General features: G+C 43.9%; 1 protein-coding gene across 7 annotated transcripts in view; it reads right to left on the bottom strand.

The window, feature by feature from the left end:
- LOC128299182 (protein groucho) overlaps positions 1-19,843 on the bottom strand; it is a 186,864-nt gene that overhangs the window by 98,554 nt on the left and 68,467 nt on the right. For 6 of the 7 annotated variants that reach the window (XM_053035055.1, XM_053035056.1, XM_053035062.1 and 3 more), the window contains exon 3: positions 10,377-10,412. The exons of the other annotated variant lie outside the window; for it this stretch is intronic. In XM_053035055.1, the coding sequence (XP_052891015.1) occupies positions 10,377-10,412 (36 nt within the window). The remainder of the gene's footprint in view (positions 1-10,376; positions 10,413-19,843) is intronic. 7 annotated transcript variants of the gene reach the window in all.

The raw sequence follows: 19,843 nt of genomic DNA, 5'->3' as shown, positions 1-19,843 counted from the left end.
AAACCACAGCGAAGAATGGTAGTGTTTCCCTTTTCTGTTGTACCGTACGGACCGGGTCGGACTGGCTCCAGACAAAACTTAACCACTTCAAACAACGAAGGAAGTTGTTTGTAAATAGGGTTGCATTATACCCTTGGAAACGTGTGAGCTTGAATCGGTCGGAATTCAGGCGATTTGATTTAATTACACACGCTTTACAACTGGACAATTGATTGAGCTGAACAACTTCGGACAAATTTCTCGTTTTTGGAGAGCACATAACTTACTCATGTGTTTTTGTTTTACAGTTGTTGCAGTTGAACTGAAGTGCACATAAAAATTTATGTACAACCACCTCGTCCCAGTTGAAAAAGTGTACCTTCAGTGTCCGAAAACATACAGGCAAAAACACTTAGACTACCACTACCACTAATCAAGAAAACTTCATGTGCTGTACTTCCTATACGTTCAACAGTACAATGTAGTCACGGATGTGTTTTTTCTTTCTCTCCGGAAAACCCATCGTGCTTTGATGGATTATTCAAACCAACTCCGTTCGATGTTGTGACGCATGGTGCAGGCAAAAATTTGAACATTGGTCAGACGGGAGAAAAAAATAAAACCCCCATTCCACAGCTTACTTCGATGATGAATGGTGTAAAGGTATGAAAAGAGCATATATCGCGATTTGAGCATGACCATACAAGCACTGCCATTCTATTTCACTCTTTTATAGATTTATGTTACTCCGCTTGTGTGCACATTTGATTGATAGTTGGTTGGGTACGTTTTTGAACACAGCATGTGTGGAAAATTGAATTGAATTTTTAAAAAAATTAACCACAATAACAAACTGAAACTATTCACATGCAAAAATTAAATAAGAATAATTGTACCAATATTCACTACCGTAATTTTTATGCATGCGAGAAATCTGGCGCTTCCTTTAAAAAAATGAAAATCATAAGGTGCCTCCAATGCAGCATTTAAAAAAAACACTAGGCGTCTCCATAGCAGCATTTTAAAAACCACTAGGCGTCTCCATTGCAGCATTTTAAAAAACACTGGGCGTCTCCATTGCAGCATTTTTAAAAACCACCAGGCGTCTCCATGATACGATTATCATAGAGCACTAGGCGTCTCCATTGCAGCACTTTAAAAACAACCAGGCGTCTCCATGATACGATAATTATGCAGCTTATTAAAACCTGTTACTAAATATTGATCTTAATGTATTTCATAAGAAAAACAAACAAACAGTACATAACGGCATGTGCAATTCTCTCGAAGCATATCATTCTTTCTTAAAATTGCCATTATTTGAAACATTTCTAATCGGTTATATTTTGCTACACAACATTTGCAACCTTAGAGGAAGTGATTCATCATTCTGCTAGCGAAAAAAAAAACAAGTCCCATCCTTCGTTCTGTTCGTGCAGATGCAAAGTGTGTATGTGTGTCGCATTTAGCTGCACATTCGCTTTGTGTTGGCCACACGCGTATAAGAACTATGCTGCTTCTCATTGCAACAATTCCACTGGAGTCGCTTAGACGGTAGAGGACACTATAGCGGCGAACAAACATGTGTCGTTCCCTCTGATTCCCTCTGACCCCATGTGGTGGTTGTGCTTGTTTGAGCAGCGACCTGGAAGAAAAACACACGAACGGAAATGTGACAGGCCGACGGTGCGGGTCGACGGTGTGCGTTGCAGTGCGGAAGTCGTAACATCAACATCCGTGTGACGACCTGCTGCATGTTCAACAGCGTGCACTTTTTCGCAGCAGCATCACACACACACACATGAACGTTACCCGGAGCAAGGGTATTTGATGTTGCGTTTTTATGGCGGTGGCTGAACTGTTGAGAGCTCTTTTTCGGTCAAGCAGGGTAAACGGGTAAATATTATTTGTATTTTATCACACAAACCATGGCTTTCCGTTGTATGGCTTTACCAGCAATAGTTTATACAATTTAACACATATGATTTAGAGTAAAAAGTTAAGTATTAAATATAATTTTTGTTCGCTAACATAACATACTGGAGAAGTATGATAACTATCTGCAAATAAAACATAAAAATCCGCTCACACGATGATCATACTTCTATCTCATCACAAAACTCCAAACGAACGCACATCACTCCTTAACGATTTGCTACGAAAGCTACACACTCACACCATCGAAACGACAACCATTGTCGCTCGCTGCAAATGGATAGGATGTGTGCAAATAATTGCCCCAAAGTGGTCTAGATATGATCGGTACAGAAGGGGGAAAACGATACAATCGGCGGCGGTGTACCACCAGCCGGAATGATGTCTCGTTTCGAGTGGGTCAACGATTTCGCCAAGAAAACCCCATCTCCATTATCGTTTCGGGAGGGGGAGGGAAGAAGAATGTGACGCAAAGCGGTACGAGAAAACACTAATAGAAACAGCTTGCTTCATCAGAAAGACGTTTATCCCCGTTATCTTGCATCCACGGTCGCATGAGCGAGCGCATGAGGAGCTTGCCTTTCGGGCGAAGGACCGATAATGGACCGATCGAAAGGCGAAGAGACCCAATTTCGTTTCGGGGCAAAGAGGATTAAATCCTAAACTTGTGCTGTGAAGTTGCGCTTCACAGTCGTATTGACGGACCGCCCGGGCGACTGTACACGTGCAACTACGAAAGACGGCATCGGTCCGGCGCTCAAATCGAATCCCTTTTCTTGCATGTTCAGCTCCGGGGGAGTGTGCCGGGGAATATCGGGTCGGGTCTCTCGCACTTTAGATAATTGAATCAGACGAGTGGCGTTCAGTAGTACCGCCGCAACGGCGGGATGGCACAATGTCGAAAGGATGGAAATAAAGCTGGAAAAGCGATTTTGTGGCTCGTGGATATTCGTGTCTCATTTATCGGGCGAATTTATTTACCTTTGGTTGTCCAACGATGGAATTTGTATGGTAAATTGAACGGAGTTTTGCACATAACAAGCGGGAGGAGCAAAAAAAAGCTCATCGAGTGGTGCAATAAAAATTGTGTTTACTTTTTGGAGAAGCGTGGGGACTTATTGATGATGATCTTTCTATTCGTTTGAATTTTAATATACTTGGAGAAAGTAGATTAATGTCTAGTCAAAACGAATGTTATATCAGTTCATTATAATATGCTAAGTGAACTTTGAATAAATTAAACTATATCAAAATATATTATTTATAAACTTATCTAAAATTATTATTAAAACGTTATTTTCCTTCGTCCAATCTTTGTCTTTCGCTGTGAATTTATAGAACACGATATTGCTAAGCTTAGATTAAAAGCTTTTGCCGTTTAGATCACACGTACTGCTGTCGTAGACGTAGATGCACAACATGCAGATGGAATCGATGATGGTCCTTGGTCAGGGATGGACCAGATATACCCTGCCTCCTGTCCGTGTTATTATTGTACCTCTTTCACTTGGTTTTTAACCTACACAATGGCAAACAATAGAGGTGTCCAGCATGTGGGGGGTGAGGGGGGGGGGGGGGGGGGTGCGTAAAATGGGATGCGAAGTCAAGTGGCAGAATCGATTTCGCGTCCTGCAGCACTGGTAAGCGTTGTGATGCATCATTGATTGCATTTGCTTTCACCGTTCGTCTATGCCGTTCCGATCGATTCTTTCTGGCTGGTTCATCTCCGCACCATCATCATCATGAGGTGGTCACTAACCGCAGCCAATGTCTACATGGGCGCCCTGGGCACTTGCCAGCGGCAAGCCCGTATCATCGATAGTACATTCCGAACAAATCGAATCCTCACATGATCCGCAACGTTGCCTACCCAAGCAACTAACAACAAAAAAAACCCCCCACCCCGTACTACTTCGAGCCGATGCACTATTTCCACAAGTGCACTGAAATTGTTGATGCATCGTAGCGCTAACTTACACACAGGTTTTCCCTTTGTGCTGCAACATCCGCTCTATTGCTGTTGCATCATAGACATGCTGCTTCGTAGAGACGCTTTTTCCTACCATCACCATAGCAACGGATCACATACACACCGTCATCTCATCCTGGCCACTCGAGCATTGGTTTTGCAATCTTTTCACCGTGCAGAGAGCGCGCATTCTGATGTACCACAGTTGGCAAGTCTTGCTGGTGGTGCAACGTACAACCATTCTTTCTCTCTCTCTCTCTTTCTGCTTCCTGCTGATAAATATTTGAACGAGTGGAAAGCGCATCCCCACCTGCGCTGTATCCTTTTACATAGATATTATCGCCGTCTCGATGCTCCTCAGACCACACATACACACAGAGAGAATTCGCATTAGATTAGGATGTACACTTAGCGCTCGTGGGTACGCCCGTGTGCCGATGTTTATGGTGCAACTTCACGCCACCGCAACAACAGTTGATGAATCTGGCACATCCGGATATGTGTCTCGTCGGTAATCCATTACCCTGATGAGGGAAAATCCGAAAATTATAAACCTCTTAGCCATTGTCATCCCTGGAGGAGGAGGAGTTTATCGGTGGAGTTGCAATTCTTCGAAGATTGAAATAATGGAAAAAATGTTGCAAAGATTTTACAGGGAAATTAAATATCCCTAAATATTTTCTGTGTTATAAGAGTAAAGTTCCCTAGATTTGTTTTAAAGTTTTCTCACACTTTTTTATCTCCCCTTTACCAGCGGTTAATGTCATCAGGCGCTTCCAACAATGGCACTCAAAACAAATGCATTTACGACTCCCGATGTAAAACTGCTCCGTATCGTTGCGGCCATGCCGGAAACATTTTCCCGCTGTCCATGGTGTTACACCGGTGACAGCAAACCGAACCAGAATGCTACTCAACGTACGATTCCCGGCTCCATTACAAACATCTCATCATCCCCCCCGTTTCGAACAGACAACGCTGGGCTTTCCTCGTTGAACTTCAATCAAAATGTATTACCGAGCGCACTATCCGGCCAAACAAACCGAAAGCTCGAAATTGGGAGTGGGAGAAAGACCGTGTGTGAGAATCATGATCGTAACAGCATTTCGGCTGGAACCTACTACTACAAAGCCTTCATCAAATAAGATGCAACACACACGGCGGCGTTCAGGGGCTCCTCGAGTCCATCATCGAGAGCGTTTCGTTGCGCGGTAGCGGATCCCCGTGAAGACTCGAGGGACGCAGCAATAGTCAATGCTGCTGCCCGATAATCGATTACTGCAGGTGGACAGGATGCACCGAGTTCGCCTGGGCAAGGATTGCCGCATCCGGTAGGTTCGCAAAACATCGTATTCTCGGAATGGTGAATGTCACCTGATGGCAATAGTGAAATTTCCAGCGGAACAAATGCCACCTCAACGGGCGAATGAAGTTAACCAACCAAATATTTCCGACCCGAGCAACGCCGTTCGCTTCGACGCATCTCGACGAGCACTGTATGGAAATGTCCATCCGGAAGGGTGGATGGTTTCGAATGGGTCTTCCACATCGTCGGTAGATTGAAGTGTTGGCGTGCATGGTGGCATGCATGCATGTGTGTGTGTGTGCCCCGTTTTAATTGGCTCTGGGTGGGCTTAATTTCATCGCCGTATCGATTGACAGACGGGTTGCGAAAGTGCATTACCATCCACGTCCAATGTTCGTTTCCCTTGGCTACTCGGAGAGCGCAACGGTGGACAGACATTTGAATTTTCCACCACCGAAAGTGAACACGACCCGGACGAAACACGCTTCAAATTTGTATTGCATCGATTGCAAATCAACAATTCTACCACCGCAACTACTACCAGCTGCTATCGGTCCGGTGCGCGTACGCATTGGTGATGAGCATTAAACCTGCAGCACACTGGTAATCATTATCCAACGGGAAACATCATTTCGGGAAAATTCCGTAAATATCATCCCCCATCAAAGCATTCGCAACACGCAGCAACCAGTAGAAGATGATGGGTGTTATAGGGTTTCGGGCCCATGATCCATGCCCAATGCCAACGTAGCACATTTTTCCACTATAATGCCCCCCGTTGGTTGCTTGGATTGCTCGATTTTCTCCACACACGAAAACTTCACTCCAAAACAGCCATTTTTATCATTCTTCGACAGTCAGTTCCTCAGCGTGGCAAAGGGCAAAAATCCCTTACACACACACACATACACAGAAAAAAAAGAAAGAAAAACATTTTCTCTATGTGACACACACTGACGCAAAAAAAAAGAAGTAAGTTTTACCCAAACCCCATCTCCCTTTTCTCTCGTTTCCTTGACAGTTTTTGGCAAAAGGATCTCCAAACCACAGGCACAGCTAAAAGGGAGCAAATTGAAAACGATGAAAATATGCTGACTCTTCGCTGGGCGGGAGCATCATCATCCCCGGATAGCCCAGGTTCACCACACCACAGATAAAAGATAGACACGGTGCGCGCCCAGGAGAAGTGAAATCACAAAAGGAATACTAAAAGAAAGCGCACCAGTGTGGAGCTGCAGCTCGTGCGGGACACCGGGGCAGGCGTGTTAGCAAAAGGAGTTATAAAAGATAACGTCTCGTCGTCGTCCGTTTACCCCCCCCCCGGACTGGGTTGGAAAGTAAAACGGAAAAATGAAATGAAAAGAATTTATCCCTTTTTGGCTTCTTCCCCAAAAATGGTTCGGGGGAGGGGTCACCGTTAAGACTGCCACAGCTGGATATGGGTGTAACATTTTTCTGGGATTTTCTTATTTTCCCGCTCCCCCTTTCGGTGGGAGAAACCATGCAAGATGAGGTTAGGAACGGAACGCCATCCTTTGGCAACCTTTTTCCTCCACGGCTTCTTCGAGCCTTGAAATAAAAAAAACTCTCTCAGTGAAAACGGAGATACGTTTAACTTTCCCCGCGTCTGGTAAGGGGATTTTTTGTTGCCTCGGTTGTAAGAAACGGATAAGACTTTCGATCTCAAGACCCCATCCTGAATAGGGGGGAGGTGGGAAGAATGCGAAGTTGGTGAACCGGAATTAGGATCCGAATCACAGAAACGTTGAATTTCCGAAAGGATACACAGGAAAACGGCAACGGTCGCTGTCCCGGGCGAAGTGAGTGGAGAAGATGGGAGCAGGATGGTGGAATGGGTGTGAAGAAGATAAGCAAGACGATTACCAAAATGGAACGGAACGAACGGATGGCGAAAAGAGACCGCCTTGGCCGTGGGGTTACCGATGGAAACGGATAGGAGTTTCCGTACCATGGAAGCGATTATAGGTTTTATGATGTTGTTACTGCCTTCGCTAAACCTAACCTTTTGCTCGCGCCCGATAGAACCGAACCGTATACACAGGAAGCCGACCCCGAGAGAGGGCGCACCACCGGGAGAGACGCACCTTTATACACTCTCCCAGGACCAGGGACGGTTACTTGGATTTTTAGGGAGTTCTGTTCCTTTATCTGTTCCCCCTTTTTTCCTCCTTCTCCGCTTATCCTAACTTTAGATGATTTCAAACAAACGCTCCGGCATGCATTCACTTCCGTGCCATTTCCGTTTCATTTCCTCGCACACAATACCGGGGAAAATCCACTTGGCCGGAGGAGCAAGGCGTGGTGGGACCAGGACGAGGAGTTGTACGAAATGTTGACACCCGCGCACACGCCAACACTCCTTTTGCTGGGGGGGAGAGGGCTTTTCTGGGGTTTTGTTGCGGTGCGATCAAATCGGAAGTTCCATTTTCCAACGAAAAAAAAGAAAAAATGAGGACGGATGGAGTGAAGGTGGTGTAAAGGAAGCGGAAAATTATGTGCTGAAAACCTTTCGTAAAACCTTTAGCAGCAAAGGAACTTCCTTCTCGAGCATGGAAGGAGCAGGATGATGATGATGATGATGATGACGATGATTTTCGGTGAAGAAAAAATAAAAAATGGGCCGAAACAGAATGGAAAGTGTCGGTGTTTGCTGTGTGTTTGTTGGTGGGCGGCAGATAGCAATCAGCGATGGTGTCACGGTGCCCTCTTCTGATGACTTCTGCCAAACGTGAACCGCGAGATCGGAAAGGTTTTTTTGGGGGGCGCAGAGCAATGAGGGGGGGTTGCTTTTTCAGAAGAGTTGCAAAGCAAAACACTCAAGACCGTAGTGAATTTAGATCTTATCAAGTCGAACACAGCCACCAAGCCAAGGTCGGAATTTCATGTACCGGCGAGATATTGACTTGATTTTCCGTAGCTATCCGTTATGGCGAAGGTTCTGTAGGGACAGTCTACAAAGTTATGATTTATACATTTCAAAGTTTATTTATTACACATTTTTGGGCTGTAAGTTTGACTTGCTCGTAGCTGGTTTGCGCGAGAGTAAAAATATTGTAGCTTCATACACTTTTGGGAATTAAAATGTTTCAATAAAATAATCAATTTTTGTTGAGAATGCCGCGAACGTCGAATTAAATTCTGTACGATATCTTGGTTTTAACAGAAATATCACAAAATTAGTGGTTTATTCGGCTATCATTCGCGGTTAAAGAGACCGAGGGCGCGTCCTTCGGCTCTATTTATCCCTTTTTCCCAGGGCGCCATCGCAACCGCCGCTATAATAATGGTGGGCACTGTCCCACCGTCGTTTTTGCTCTTGAAGCTCTACAACAGCAGACGGCTGTTGTAGGGCGTAAGCGCTATCCAACAAACGCAATCACAACGATTTTATTAAAATTTCAAGAAATAAAAATAAAGATGGAACCAATTCAGGTGTTATTTTACGGCAAAATGAGAGCTTTTTTTGCAAAACACAATTTACACATTTTTTCAAAGCTTTCAAACAATACGGATGCATCTCAGTGGCGAAAGCAAATGAACTCTTTGTATCCCATTCATTCCCATTCATGCAAAATTCATGTACAATCGAATCGAAAGAATGAGCATTAAAAATTTCCAAAGATTTGTGAACTTTGTGATTAAACGATAAAACACAAAATTCCAACAGTTCAAAGACTTCCAATTACACCTCACATATTACGACAGTAAAAAATGTTTAACGCACACACGTTTTTTGCAATGGTTGTATAATTAAGAGTAATATTCATTTCACGAGCTTATCATCTCAAAACACGTCCGTCAAACTCCCTGGAGGATATGAAAATTAAAAAGAAAAGCAGACGTAATAGCAACACTTTCGAAAACGCTCACTCCAAACACCAAGACAGTGCCAGACAGTGGCGTTTTCCCAACCCTCGAGGACATTTCACGAACCGCAACCCGTCACCCGTCACAACGAGGAAGATTTAAACACCACCCGAGGCAAATGGATGGATAAAGTGACTAGTGATACTAATGGGTCTGTGGAATGAGGCCCGGCCCCCGGGGGGGTGGTGAACATAATCTTCGAGTGTTAAATGATCAAAGCGAACGAAGATTCATTTACCGGTGCGCTCCTATGGAAGGATTGCTTGTTTTGCTGGTTTGGCTGCAAAAATCCCGTGATGGTGGGATGGTGGTTTGGGAAATGTTGAAAGGCTGTAGGAATCGCTTTCAACACGTTCAACCGGAAAGCAGTAATTTTCTTTCCACTGTTTGCTCCTCTCACCCACCAACAACTGGTGACAACTGGCGCCGTTGCCGCTTGTGTGTGTGTTTTTATATTTGCTTTTACATCCTTTTTTGCTACGCCTTATACATACATACAACCTTATGTTTCTTCGTTAACTTTACCGACCGATGGTTGTGGGGAGTAGCGCGGATTGACTACTTTCTCCTCTTCCACAGCCCAGTGTTTCCAGTTCTCTCTGTCTCTCCCCTTACGCCGTGGGAATACTTAATGAATATAAATTCGTTTGAAATGTAATCAGAAAAGTAATTATCACGAAAACGGGGAGCGCAATGATGCTCCGTGAAAGCAACGCACAAAAAGCTCCATCACCACCAGCGCCTTTACACGAACGTACGAGACTTACAGCCATTCGCACCATATCTCGGAAGAAATTTGTCGAATAGGCAAAACATTTTCGAGTCACTTGGACTTCCGAGAGGTACGTTGCCAGGTGAATTGAAGCGCAAAGAAGGCAAAAAGAAAAGAAACAGCTTAAATCTTGATTAATGAACAACCAAAGTGAACCGGATAAGGTGCTGATGCCTAAAATATTCCATTAATTTAGGCATCCAACCACCGAGAGCTGCTCAGGAGTTTTGTGGTACATACAGTACACACGACGAGTGCAGGTCGTAAGTGGCAGAATTAATTTTAGAAACGCATTTCTAAAAAATGCAGAATTGTTACACATTACGCGATTTACAGATGTTTGTGATGCTTTATTTTACATTTTATGAAGTTATTATCGATAATGGTAAAGTGGAAAACATGAGTTATCTCTATTATTTATAATAAATGTTATTTATACTTTACTTTTCATATAATATATGTTAAAACACACATTGTTATGGAACGATATTAGTTCATGCAATATACTTTATTGATTCTATACTTACGCCCAGATATGAAGGGATGTATTTTGAAGAACTCACCTGGAAATGGGAAAAAACGAATATTAGTGTGAGCATTTTAAATACCGTTAATAAGTAATTTGTAACATTTTTTAAGTGATCAAACAAAGGATTTTAACGTTCGGACTTCATTGATACGAATGGACGAACATTATTACGAACTAGGTCAACCTGCGTAAGGAAAAAAACCCCCAATTGAAAGCCAGCTCAAGAAAAGAGGCACCCGCAGCGATGTTTCAATGAAAGGATTACTTTCCGTACTTGGAAGAAATAAAGGATATCCAAGGGGTTTCGTTTGCCAACGCTAGCGTTCTGTTACAGCTCCGTTGATGCTGTTGTTTTCTGACACAAACAATGAAACAGCGATTCTACACCGTAAGCGCAACCACCCCAAAAAAAAGGACACGAAACCATTCGAGTGAAACGAAAAAGTGAAGCACACTGAAAACTTTTTCGTTCAAATGCATACCACCGGCACCAAAGAGATCGCGGTGGGGGAGGGAGAAAAAGGTGGAAGAAAAGGCATAACGAAATTGGCAACTGCTGCAAAGAAATCTGACTCCCCGGGTTGGGGTATATCCGCCCCGGTGACCTAACCCCGGGGAGGGGGAGGAGCGCGGCAGCGGGTGGGACGGCGAAAAGATGTTGGAAATTTAATTTGTCTAGCAGTTTGCTAAAGTGCCCTCTAGTTGCATCAAGCATGGTTGCACAGCGGGTACCTTCCCCCTGGTATCGAATGGCGGGCAGTGGCGGGCGGTGACGGTGATGGAAACGAATTAAGCGCAGGATGGCAGGAAGGCGAAATCACTACGAAAATTCTTTTCGACAAAAGTTTCCAAACAGCGCCAAGGAAAGGATTAGCAGGGAAACGGGGTGGACGCGAGCGGGAAGTGATAAATTATTCCCGACCGAAACGTGCGGCGAAACGTGCCAAGTGGTGATGACCTTTTTGCTGCTGTTTGGTTCCGCTCGAACACCGCTAGTTATTTACGAAACTGCGAGCAGCATACAGAGCGAGAGAGAGAGAGAGAGAAAGAGAGGTAAAAATACACCAAATACAATCACAAAGAAGAAACGATCTTTGAATAAGCAATGCAAATCTAAATAATACGGAATGCATAGAGAAGGTAGCGATGTGAGCGAAAAGACGTAAAAACTGTACAAGTTTGTACGAGAAGCGAAATGATACATTTGGCAGTTCCGGTAATGTTTGGCATATTTCCTCGTAACAATAATACACACCAGAAAATGTTCTTTAATATTAACTACTTTAATGAAAGTAAAATAAAAAAAATAAACGAAATTTAAAATCAATTAAATTCGAGGACACTTTGATTTGACGGTCTTACTCGTTTACTGTCTGTTTTTTATTCTGCTCTTATTAAATGACAGCTGTCAAAATTGTGGTCGTCGCTCAATGCGCGTTTACACGTATATACATCTATTTTATTATTATTTTATTTTTTTTAAACTTCTACAGAACGAAACATTTTACATGTATAAAATCCGCGAGCTTTCACACATTGCTATTGACTTGAAAATATTGTACAATATGGCAATATCTTCAACAAACAACAACCTCACCAAACGTGCTAATTAACCACTCAAAAGTTCATCATTAATTACATTCGTGCGGCGAACAAATCATGGCCCCGAATTGTTGAATCGATTCATTTTGGAAGACTCACTCAAAACACGCCAATTCACCATTCAATCAAAGCCACCACCTGCCAGAGTAACCTGTGTAGAATTTGGCAATATTGTTCCCCTAATGGTGCTTAAAACCAACGCTTCCCTGCCGGAACCGGAGAGATGCCGGAGAGATCCCAAATACGCGATCAATTTCGCGAAGAATTCGTCCCCATTCCCCCCCCAAAGCTCCAAAGTGTCGACAACTGCAGGCAAACACACCAACATACAGCACCGATGGCACCTTTATTCTCTCGGGTTCGCGTTCTAGCACTTTTACCAGTGCCACTTGTCGAGAAAATCTCTTTCCATTTGGTTTTAATTAAGCGCAAATTTCACCGCCTCGCAAAAACGCTCTGGTATTCCCTTCCCACCCGATACCGTTCCGAAATGGTGAAAAAGTGCAAACCAAAGGCGCACCCGGGCGTGGAAAATCCGGTCCATCCTTTTCCCGCGCTCGTTCGTGTTATTGATGCCGCTAGAGAGCACTAGAGAAAAATCCACGCGGTGGTGGATTCCTACGATGATCCCGCCGTTCGGCAGCGTGGAAAGGAGAGCCCGAAACGGGTGAAACGGAGGAGACAAACGGGGGAGGAAAAATAAATAAAATCAGGCGAAAGGAAACGAGGGTCATTCAAATAAATTACCGGTGTCTTTTTCCGAGCTCCAGATTCCAGGATGTTTGTGTGGAAGCCGGCACACAGTGCGAACGGTTGCACGGCATCGCACTATAGGCCGGGATTGTCGTGTCGCGGTGCAACGTTTTCCCAGACATCGCTCATACTGGGGGCGGATACTAACCGGTGAACGCATTGTTTTATTCCGCCTCTCATCACCGTAAACTATTATTGTAAGATGAGTTTAATTAATTTGACCAAACGCCCGGTACGATCGACGACCAGTGTGCTTCGCGCGGCTCAAAGTTCTCCAACTCCTTCCGCGATATCCCACCCGTTGCCCAAAATACTTCGCACAACAACAGCAACAACGCAGAGACAACAGGCGCAAACGTGTGGAAACTGAATTTTACGGAGTGAAAAACAATTTTAATCACGTTTGCTTAACTTCATCCCAGCCGCGCGCACTGTTTGAAAAGCGGCTGCTTGGATGCCGTTCCCGTGCACCACAACACACCCCAAAAACCATGAACCCCGGGTGTGTGTGTTTTCCTGTACGTCTCCCTCCCCAATTCGCCGCATTTCAAAAACTGTATGAGGAATGAGAAAACCGTCCCACTTCACGCGCCATATCACGGTGGCCGAATATTCACCATTCGAAGTGATTTCATTTTGTGGATTTCAAAGGACCAACCTCTCCCCCCAATCTTCCTCCTGCATTGCTCGCTTGTCCCCGGCAACCCGGTTTACGCACGGCCGAAAAATTACCGCGGAGCCGGAAATGGTAAGGAAGATGGAAAATTTTCGAAAAGCAAATCCGGGATAACCTCTGCCTGGAGGTGGAGTATTGGGAGTGAGACGTCAGAATAAATGAAAACCGTACGCTGCACACAAAGCGCGGAAGAGATCATCAACAACCCAGCAGCAGCAATGGGGAGGGGTGGCTATCAGATTGAGGGTGGGTGGACGAGAGAACAGGGTGTTGGGAAGGATGAAGAGCAGCGGCGGAAACACTCTTTGCAAAACGAACGACCGTACGACCGTCGAGTCGTTTTGCGTTAATTAGCTCTCTTTGGCACTCGTCCGGAAGGCGCTGAGGGGGGATGCAAATGATGAAAATGTACGGCTAACGATTTGAGCACCGGTCGGACACAGGAGGGTGGGTGGGTTTAAAGCATTCACAAACCCGAAGGGGTCAAATGCGAAACCGTAAACCATCGCACAACAACCCTTCAGGAGGCGATCAACTAACACATTGACGCGTTTGACCACGGGAACGTACAATCAACTGCGGGGGGCTGAGGGGGGGGAAATGGGGGAGTAAACGGCCAGCAAGGAATTGATTCGCTCCGTTGCTGAGGGGGAGAGTTTTTCCTTTGCTGGTGTATGTGCGCTAAAGTGGGATTGAAATTCGAATAAAATACGACCAAATTGCTCACAATGCATACAGTGATTAAACGAAATGTGCCTCCTTCCCGCACATAAAACCGTACTACAGAGACATCGCAATAACACCAGCATAAAGTGGTGTAGCAAATTAGTCCAACACTTTCACAAACAACAGATCATAACAAGCAAATTTATAATTAATAAGGTTAATTGTCAAAACGATGAAAGAATTAGTAAATAAAACTAAATAATGTTTAACTTGTACAACTTATTGCAAAAATGTTGAAAAAATAATTAAATAAAGAATAACAAAAGAAGCATTACAACGTTAAGTACAAGTTGCATTAGAGATGTGCACGCTAAGTAAGAGTGAGTGAGTGATTTAAAACCTTCGAAAGAGCGAATGAGTATAAATCAGCACTCTAAATCTCTGTGCCGACTAGAAACTCACACAGGAGTGAGTTAGCTCACTCATCATTAGTGTTTACAATCTCAAAAGAGTGATAATACTCTTTAACTCACTCTTACAGAGTGATTATATTCCAAAGTGTGATAAAACAGTTATACTCACTCCTGAGTGAGTTTCTAGGCGGCACAGAGAGTGAGAATGAGTATAGGCGCAAAAGAGTGGTAAAATCATTAATGCTATGTAATACTATTAATGAATCTCAAAAGAGTGAGTAAAGGTTTCAAATCTTTAAACCCACTCTTTGACCCTGATTCAAATCATTGAAAAGAATGATTATTTTCATCTCTAATTTGCACCCTCAAGCCCATTAATGACACAAGCAAAACAAAATAGAAAAAACCAATCAAACCACAAACGAACGAAGATTTGCTCCGCCGTACAAGGCATCTGAGGCGCGGTGAGATGCGAATAATTTTCCAACGCCCTTGCATACATAATACGTTATAACGATTCAATATGCAATTCATCGCCAGTCACTGTAGAAATTGTGTGTACCGGGAGGAGGGGGGCGGTTACGGCGTAAATAGCAGGACGCCACCAAAATAACTTCCCTCTCCTGTATTAAATTGACATTCAATTCAAGTCACCGCAGGAAATACACACGCGCACGCAAGAACACACACACCCCCGCTTGGAATTGGAATTTGTACGGGCAAATCGGCACCGACGACGACACCGTCTGGGAGTTGGCGAAAACTAGGCGAAATCCATTCCATCCCTTTTCCGAAGTCCCCTCTGGGGAAATGGATGACTTTATCGATGGTGTTTGAAACTGTCTGAATCTGTTCCCGCAAAACGAGCGTGTGTGTGTGTGTGTGCGCGCAGGCAGCAATACATTTTGTCGGTTGCGATTTGCGAGCCGTGTTGATGGAATATTTATTACCAAATTTCACGCAAATCGAAATCCTTATTCATACGCGCAGGCCGGGGAATTGATGCAATTTCAACTGTTGGGTACGGCGACACAATGATTTGTAAGTTGTTCGTTCGCAAATAAATTCTTCACATGTTTTTTTCGTTTTTTTTTTGGGGGGTTGCGCGTTGTGTTTTCCCAATCAACATAAAGGTTTAAATAATATGCTTTATGCGAAGTAATAAGAGATTATTATTCTTCATTTGTATGGTAATTATGAAATTTAATACCATCACACCCATTGACACACACACACACACGGCTAATGGAGGACATACTTTTGGCCAAACAGGACAGACAGCTTCACACCACGCATGGAGAGGGCCCTCTCTTCGCATGTTGCCAGTTAATAATTCAGCAATACACAATCATTTCCCATCTACATAATTGCATCTCGATCAGTGCGGCGCTAAAGGCCAAACGCAACCCCTCAAACGTTCGCAGTTCGCATGGCATTGTATGATGAATCAGGTTCGTTTCGTTTTTAGCTCCCCCCCCTTTCAGTGCGCTTGATTTTCTGTTCAAGTAGCCCGGGGGATATTCGATACGGCAATCAAATCGTTACATGCGCAACATCACCCTCCACCTTACGCCCTTAACAGCAAATCAAACCAAACAACAAAAAAAAAGGAAAAACACCAAACGACACATGGTCACATTTTCAATATTGAAATTGTGGCCCTGTTTATGCCCCTCGTTGAACGGGCGCGGTTCCCGGAACACAGCTCGTTTGCACTCGTGACGCTGACCATCGATAGACTGAGGGATGATGTTGGTTTCGGACACCCCCGGTCGTAGACACACGTGAGGTATGTGCCATAAAACATAATGCGTATCAAGCCGGGATTGTAGCCGGGATTTGCTATGACACTGGGGAATTATCCTGCCAAACTGGGGACACTTTCCGTCCTGGGGGAAAAACGGTCAGCTGGTGCAGGCGTGTGTCCTCTTCCCTTGGTTTCGCCCAGAACAGAATGATGATGTTACGGTTGATGACACGACGTCCCCTAGTCAGTTTTGAGTACCGTTGGCAGTACATCATCTCCTCCTCAGTGCGGGGGTAGAATGGAAACAACAGTGCTACAACCCGGTGTACGCTGATTGGCCGCAGGGGTCGATTACTAGCGCTGCTGCAATATTGACAAATTTAGCATTCCATTGTTTTGTTGTTTGAGCGGTTAATTTGATTATCGCGAACCTTGAAGGAAGCAAATTGTGAATTTGGTAGTAGACACGTTAACGATAATGCAGTACTGGGTTTTCTCGTTCAGTTCGGAAGGTGGGACGCATTTTTGGATTGTTTTCTAGTTAGAATTAGGCGAGGAAGATATAGAATCCTTAATGATTTCTAGATGTCTTTCAAGCTGCCATTTGGAGTTCTATCCCAGTTGAACTAAAATTTGTTGCACAAGATCTGAATTCCACGATTATTTCGATAAAAGAACAATAATTTCTGAATGTCTTGAGGATTGAAATTTACAGGGTTTTTTGAGATGATAAAACAACGCAAGCGCCTATCACCACACGTAACACATTATATCACAATCACAGCGCAGCTTACCACAACAATAGAATGACGGTAGAAGTGAAGTACGATCTAAGGAGTATAAACGTGTCCTAGGATGGATTTTCACAGCCAGACGATGATTGTTAGTTACATTTACTGTATTTGTCATGAAATAAAGCATACTTAATTCGATAAATGCAGTAAATGTTTCTTCGGATCAAAACAAACATCGTTTGGTTGTCAAAATCCTTGTCAGAGTGGGTTTATACTGCTCGGATCGTACTTGGATGATATCGTCGTACGAGTTTTGATGCGATGTCATTGTGGTATCATGTGCTTGGATTGAACTACGCCTGCTGGGGTTGTGGTGATAGGTTGCTTGCGTTGTTCTATCATCTGAAAAACCCTGTATTCAGTTCATAGCAGTCCCGATTGACATACTGAAAGCAGACCAAATTGTTTTATTTAAAAGAGCCAGAGGTCCAGTGAGCAAGATTCCAGAGGTCCAGAAATCTTAAAAAAGTGAGAAACAACTTATATCTACTTGGACATCATCCAATACACCTTGAACATAACCCTTTAAGGACTCTAACTTTACTACTTCAATTCGAAAACCCCTGCAATAATTGACACATACTGTCACACCTAGTGATGTACACAAACATTCAGAATGAATGAATAATTTAAATCCTTCTATGGAACGAACTTCCAAGAAGAGTATTTGTAACTCATTGCGATTTAACTTATGTAAGTTAACTCACGATTTGAAAGGCGAATAATAATTAAATCCCGAGTTAAAAATGACCCAGAACAGCCAGAATAGCGAGTATGAAATATTTCAATGAAACCCAACAAATTAATCAATGAAATTTCAGCATTAAATTACTTAATTTAATACGTTATTTATAAACAATAAAAAGTGCATTCGCTACATCCATGCATCAAAAGTCGGTAATCCTCGACCTCAACATCACACAGCGGCAGCCCACATTGGTGCTGCTAATTACTTCATTGGGGATGCTCGAGAAAGAAGATGTATAACGGTTCGAATGCTTTTTCCCCCCCTGGGGACTACTTCCCAGCAAAACCGTGCCGTCCCCGACCGAGCGAAACACTGGCACCATCTCAACAGTTTAACAGCGTAACCATAAAACCAACTCCTAAAAACACCATACCTCACAACGGCCCGGTCTCCTCGATAGCGGACCCTAGCGCGCTGTTGCTACCATTTGCTGAAAAGTTTACCAACGCCAATTTAATGCTTCACTGTCTTCTTGTGCACCATGCGAACACGGCTTGCGTTGAACCAGGGGGGAGAATAAACAAAGCAAAGAACAGCAGTTCCAAACCGGTCGGTCCAACAAGACTCCCGCCGACCTCCGTTGCCGCTAAGTTAACTTTCACGTCCGTGTTGCCCTGCCGACCCCGATGGGTTTGCTACATTTTCCGGCACTAATCGTGGGCTATATCCGCAAACCCGGAGCCTCCTTTACCATCGTGTTGGCCACCCCCAAACCGGGTCGTCGTGCAAATGGATCGTTTTCACGATGCTAAAGGACTTTTCAGTACTTTGCTTTCACAAAACCTTACCCACACCAACACAACAGCGACAGAAAAGGCGACGGGCCGTGCACAAAAAGCCGCCGGAAAATATCTCTCCCCCGGGGAGAGCAAATTAAACGATGCCAAAGCGAGAACACCTACGACGAACGACAACACACCGGTTAAAGCGACACCGGGCCCCGAATGCCTGCCTGCCTTTGCGGGTGTATGGGACGGACACCGGGCGGCATGAAGACACCTATTCATGCTCTGGCTTTTTCTTGCCCGGTGCTCTTTGGTTTGTTACGGCACCCGCCGACCCAGCAGGCTCCCCCCCACCCCACCGGGGCCATCCGGACAGATTAGATAATAAACGAAGTGAAATTAATTAGCTTATCAACGTGCCCGGCATGGTTGAGCGGTTCTTGGCAAACGCGACCGAAACTGGGTAGATTAAAAACAGCCGCCAAAATGACAGCAACAGCACAACGACATCAAAGTCCATGGGATGGGAAGGGGCAAAATCTTTCCAGAAGCGAACATTACTATAAATGATGAATTAACACTGTTTTAATTTGACAATGTAATCATACCAGCAACATCGAGTAATATGAAGTTTAGTAATGTTATGTTAAGGTTAGCTACTACTTTTTTGAATAAAAACTATATATTTCAATTATGGGAATCCTTATAGTACTCTTCGTAGCATACTTTGTACTAAATTATTTTTTAAATTTATATAACATTTAGTCAGGGTACACACTCAGCACTCCCTCCAATGCTGACGTGTGTACAGACTAACATTCTTACCAGTTGCTAGTGTATTTTTGGAACTATTATTCCATATATTAATTTACTTTGCATTTATAATAAGGTTTGTTTAGGATTTTTTTACACGTTCTTATTATTAGGTCCACAAATAAATAACGGCCGTTTTTAAATCGATGGGGCCACTGTGGACTGTGGCGCGATTTTGACGTTTACAAACGTCATAAATCAAGTTCGGGAATGACATAATCAAACTGAGTAAACAGATTAGTAATTATTTCGTGCGAGTAAAAGTTCCTAGTTCTTGAAAATGTCTGATTTAGAGCCGGATACAAACAAATGGGATGTTTTACCGCACCCGCCATATTCTCCGGTTCTGGCACCATCAGATTTCCATCTGTTCCGTTCTATGGCACATGGATTGGCTGACCAGCAGTTCTCCTCCTATGAACAGATCCAGAATTGGCTGGATACCTGGATTGCGTCGAAAAACGTATCATTTTTCCGAAAAGGAATCCGCGATTTACCCGAAAGGTGGAAGAAAGTAATCAATAATAA

The sequence above is a fragment of the Anopheles moucheti genome, chromosome 2, assembly GCF_943734755.1.
Source record: "Anopheles moucheti chromosome 2, idAnoMoucSN_F20_07, whole genome shotgun sequence".
Lineage (NCBI taxonomy): Eukaryota > Metazoa > Arthropoda > Insecta > Diptera > Culicidae > Anopheles > Anopheles moucheti.
This window is presented reverse-complemented; position numbering and strand designations above follow the sequence as displayed.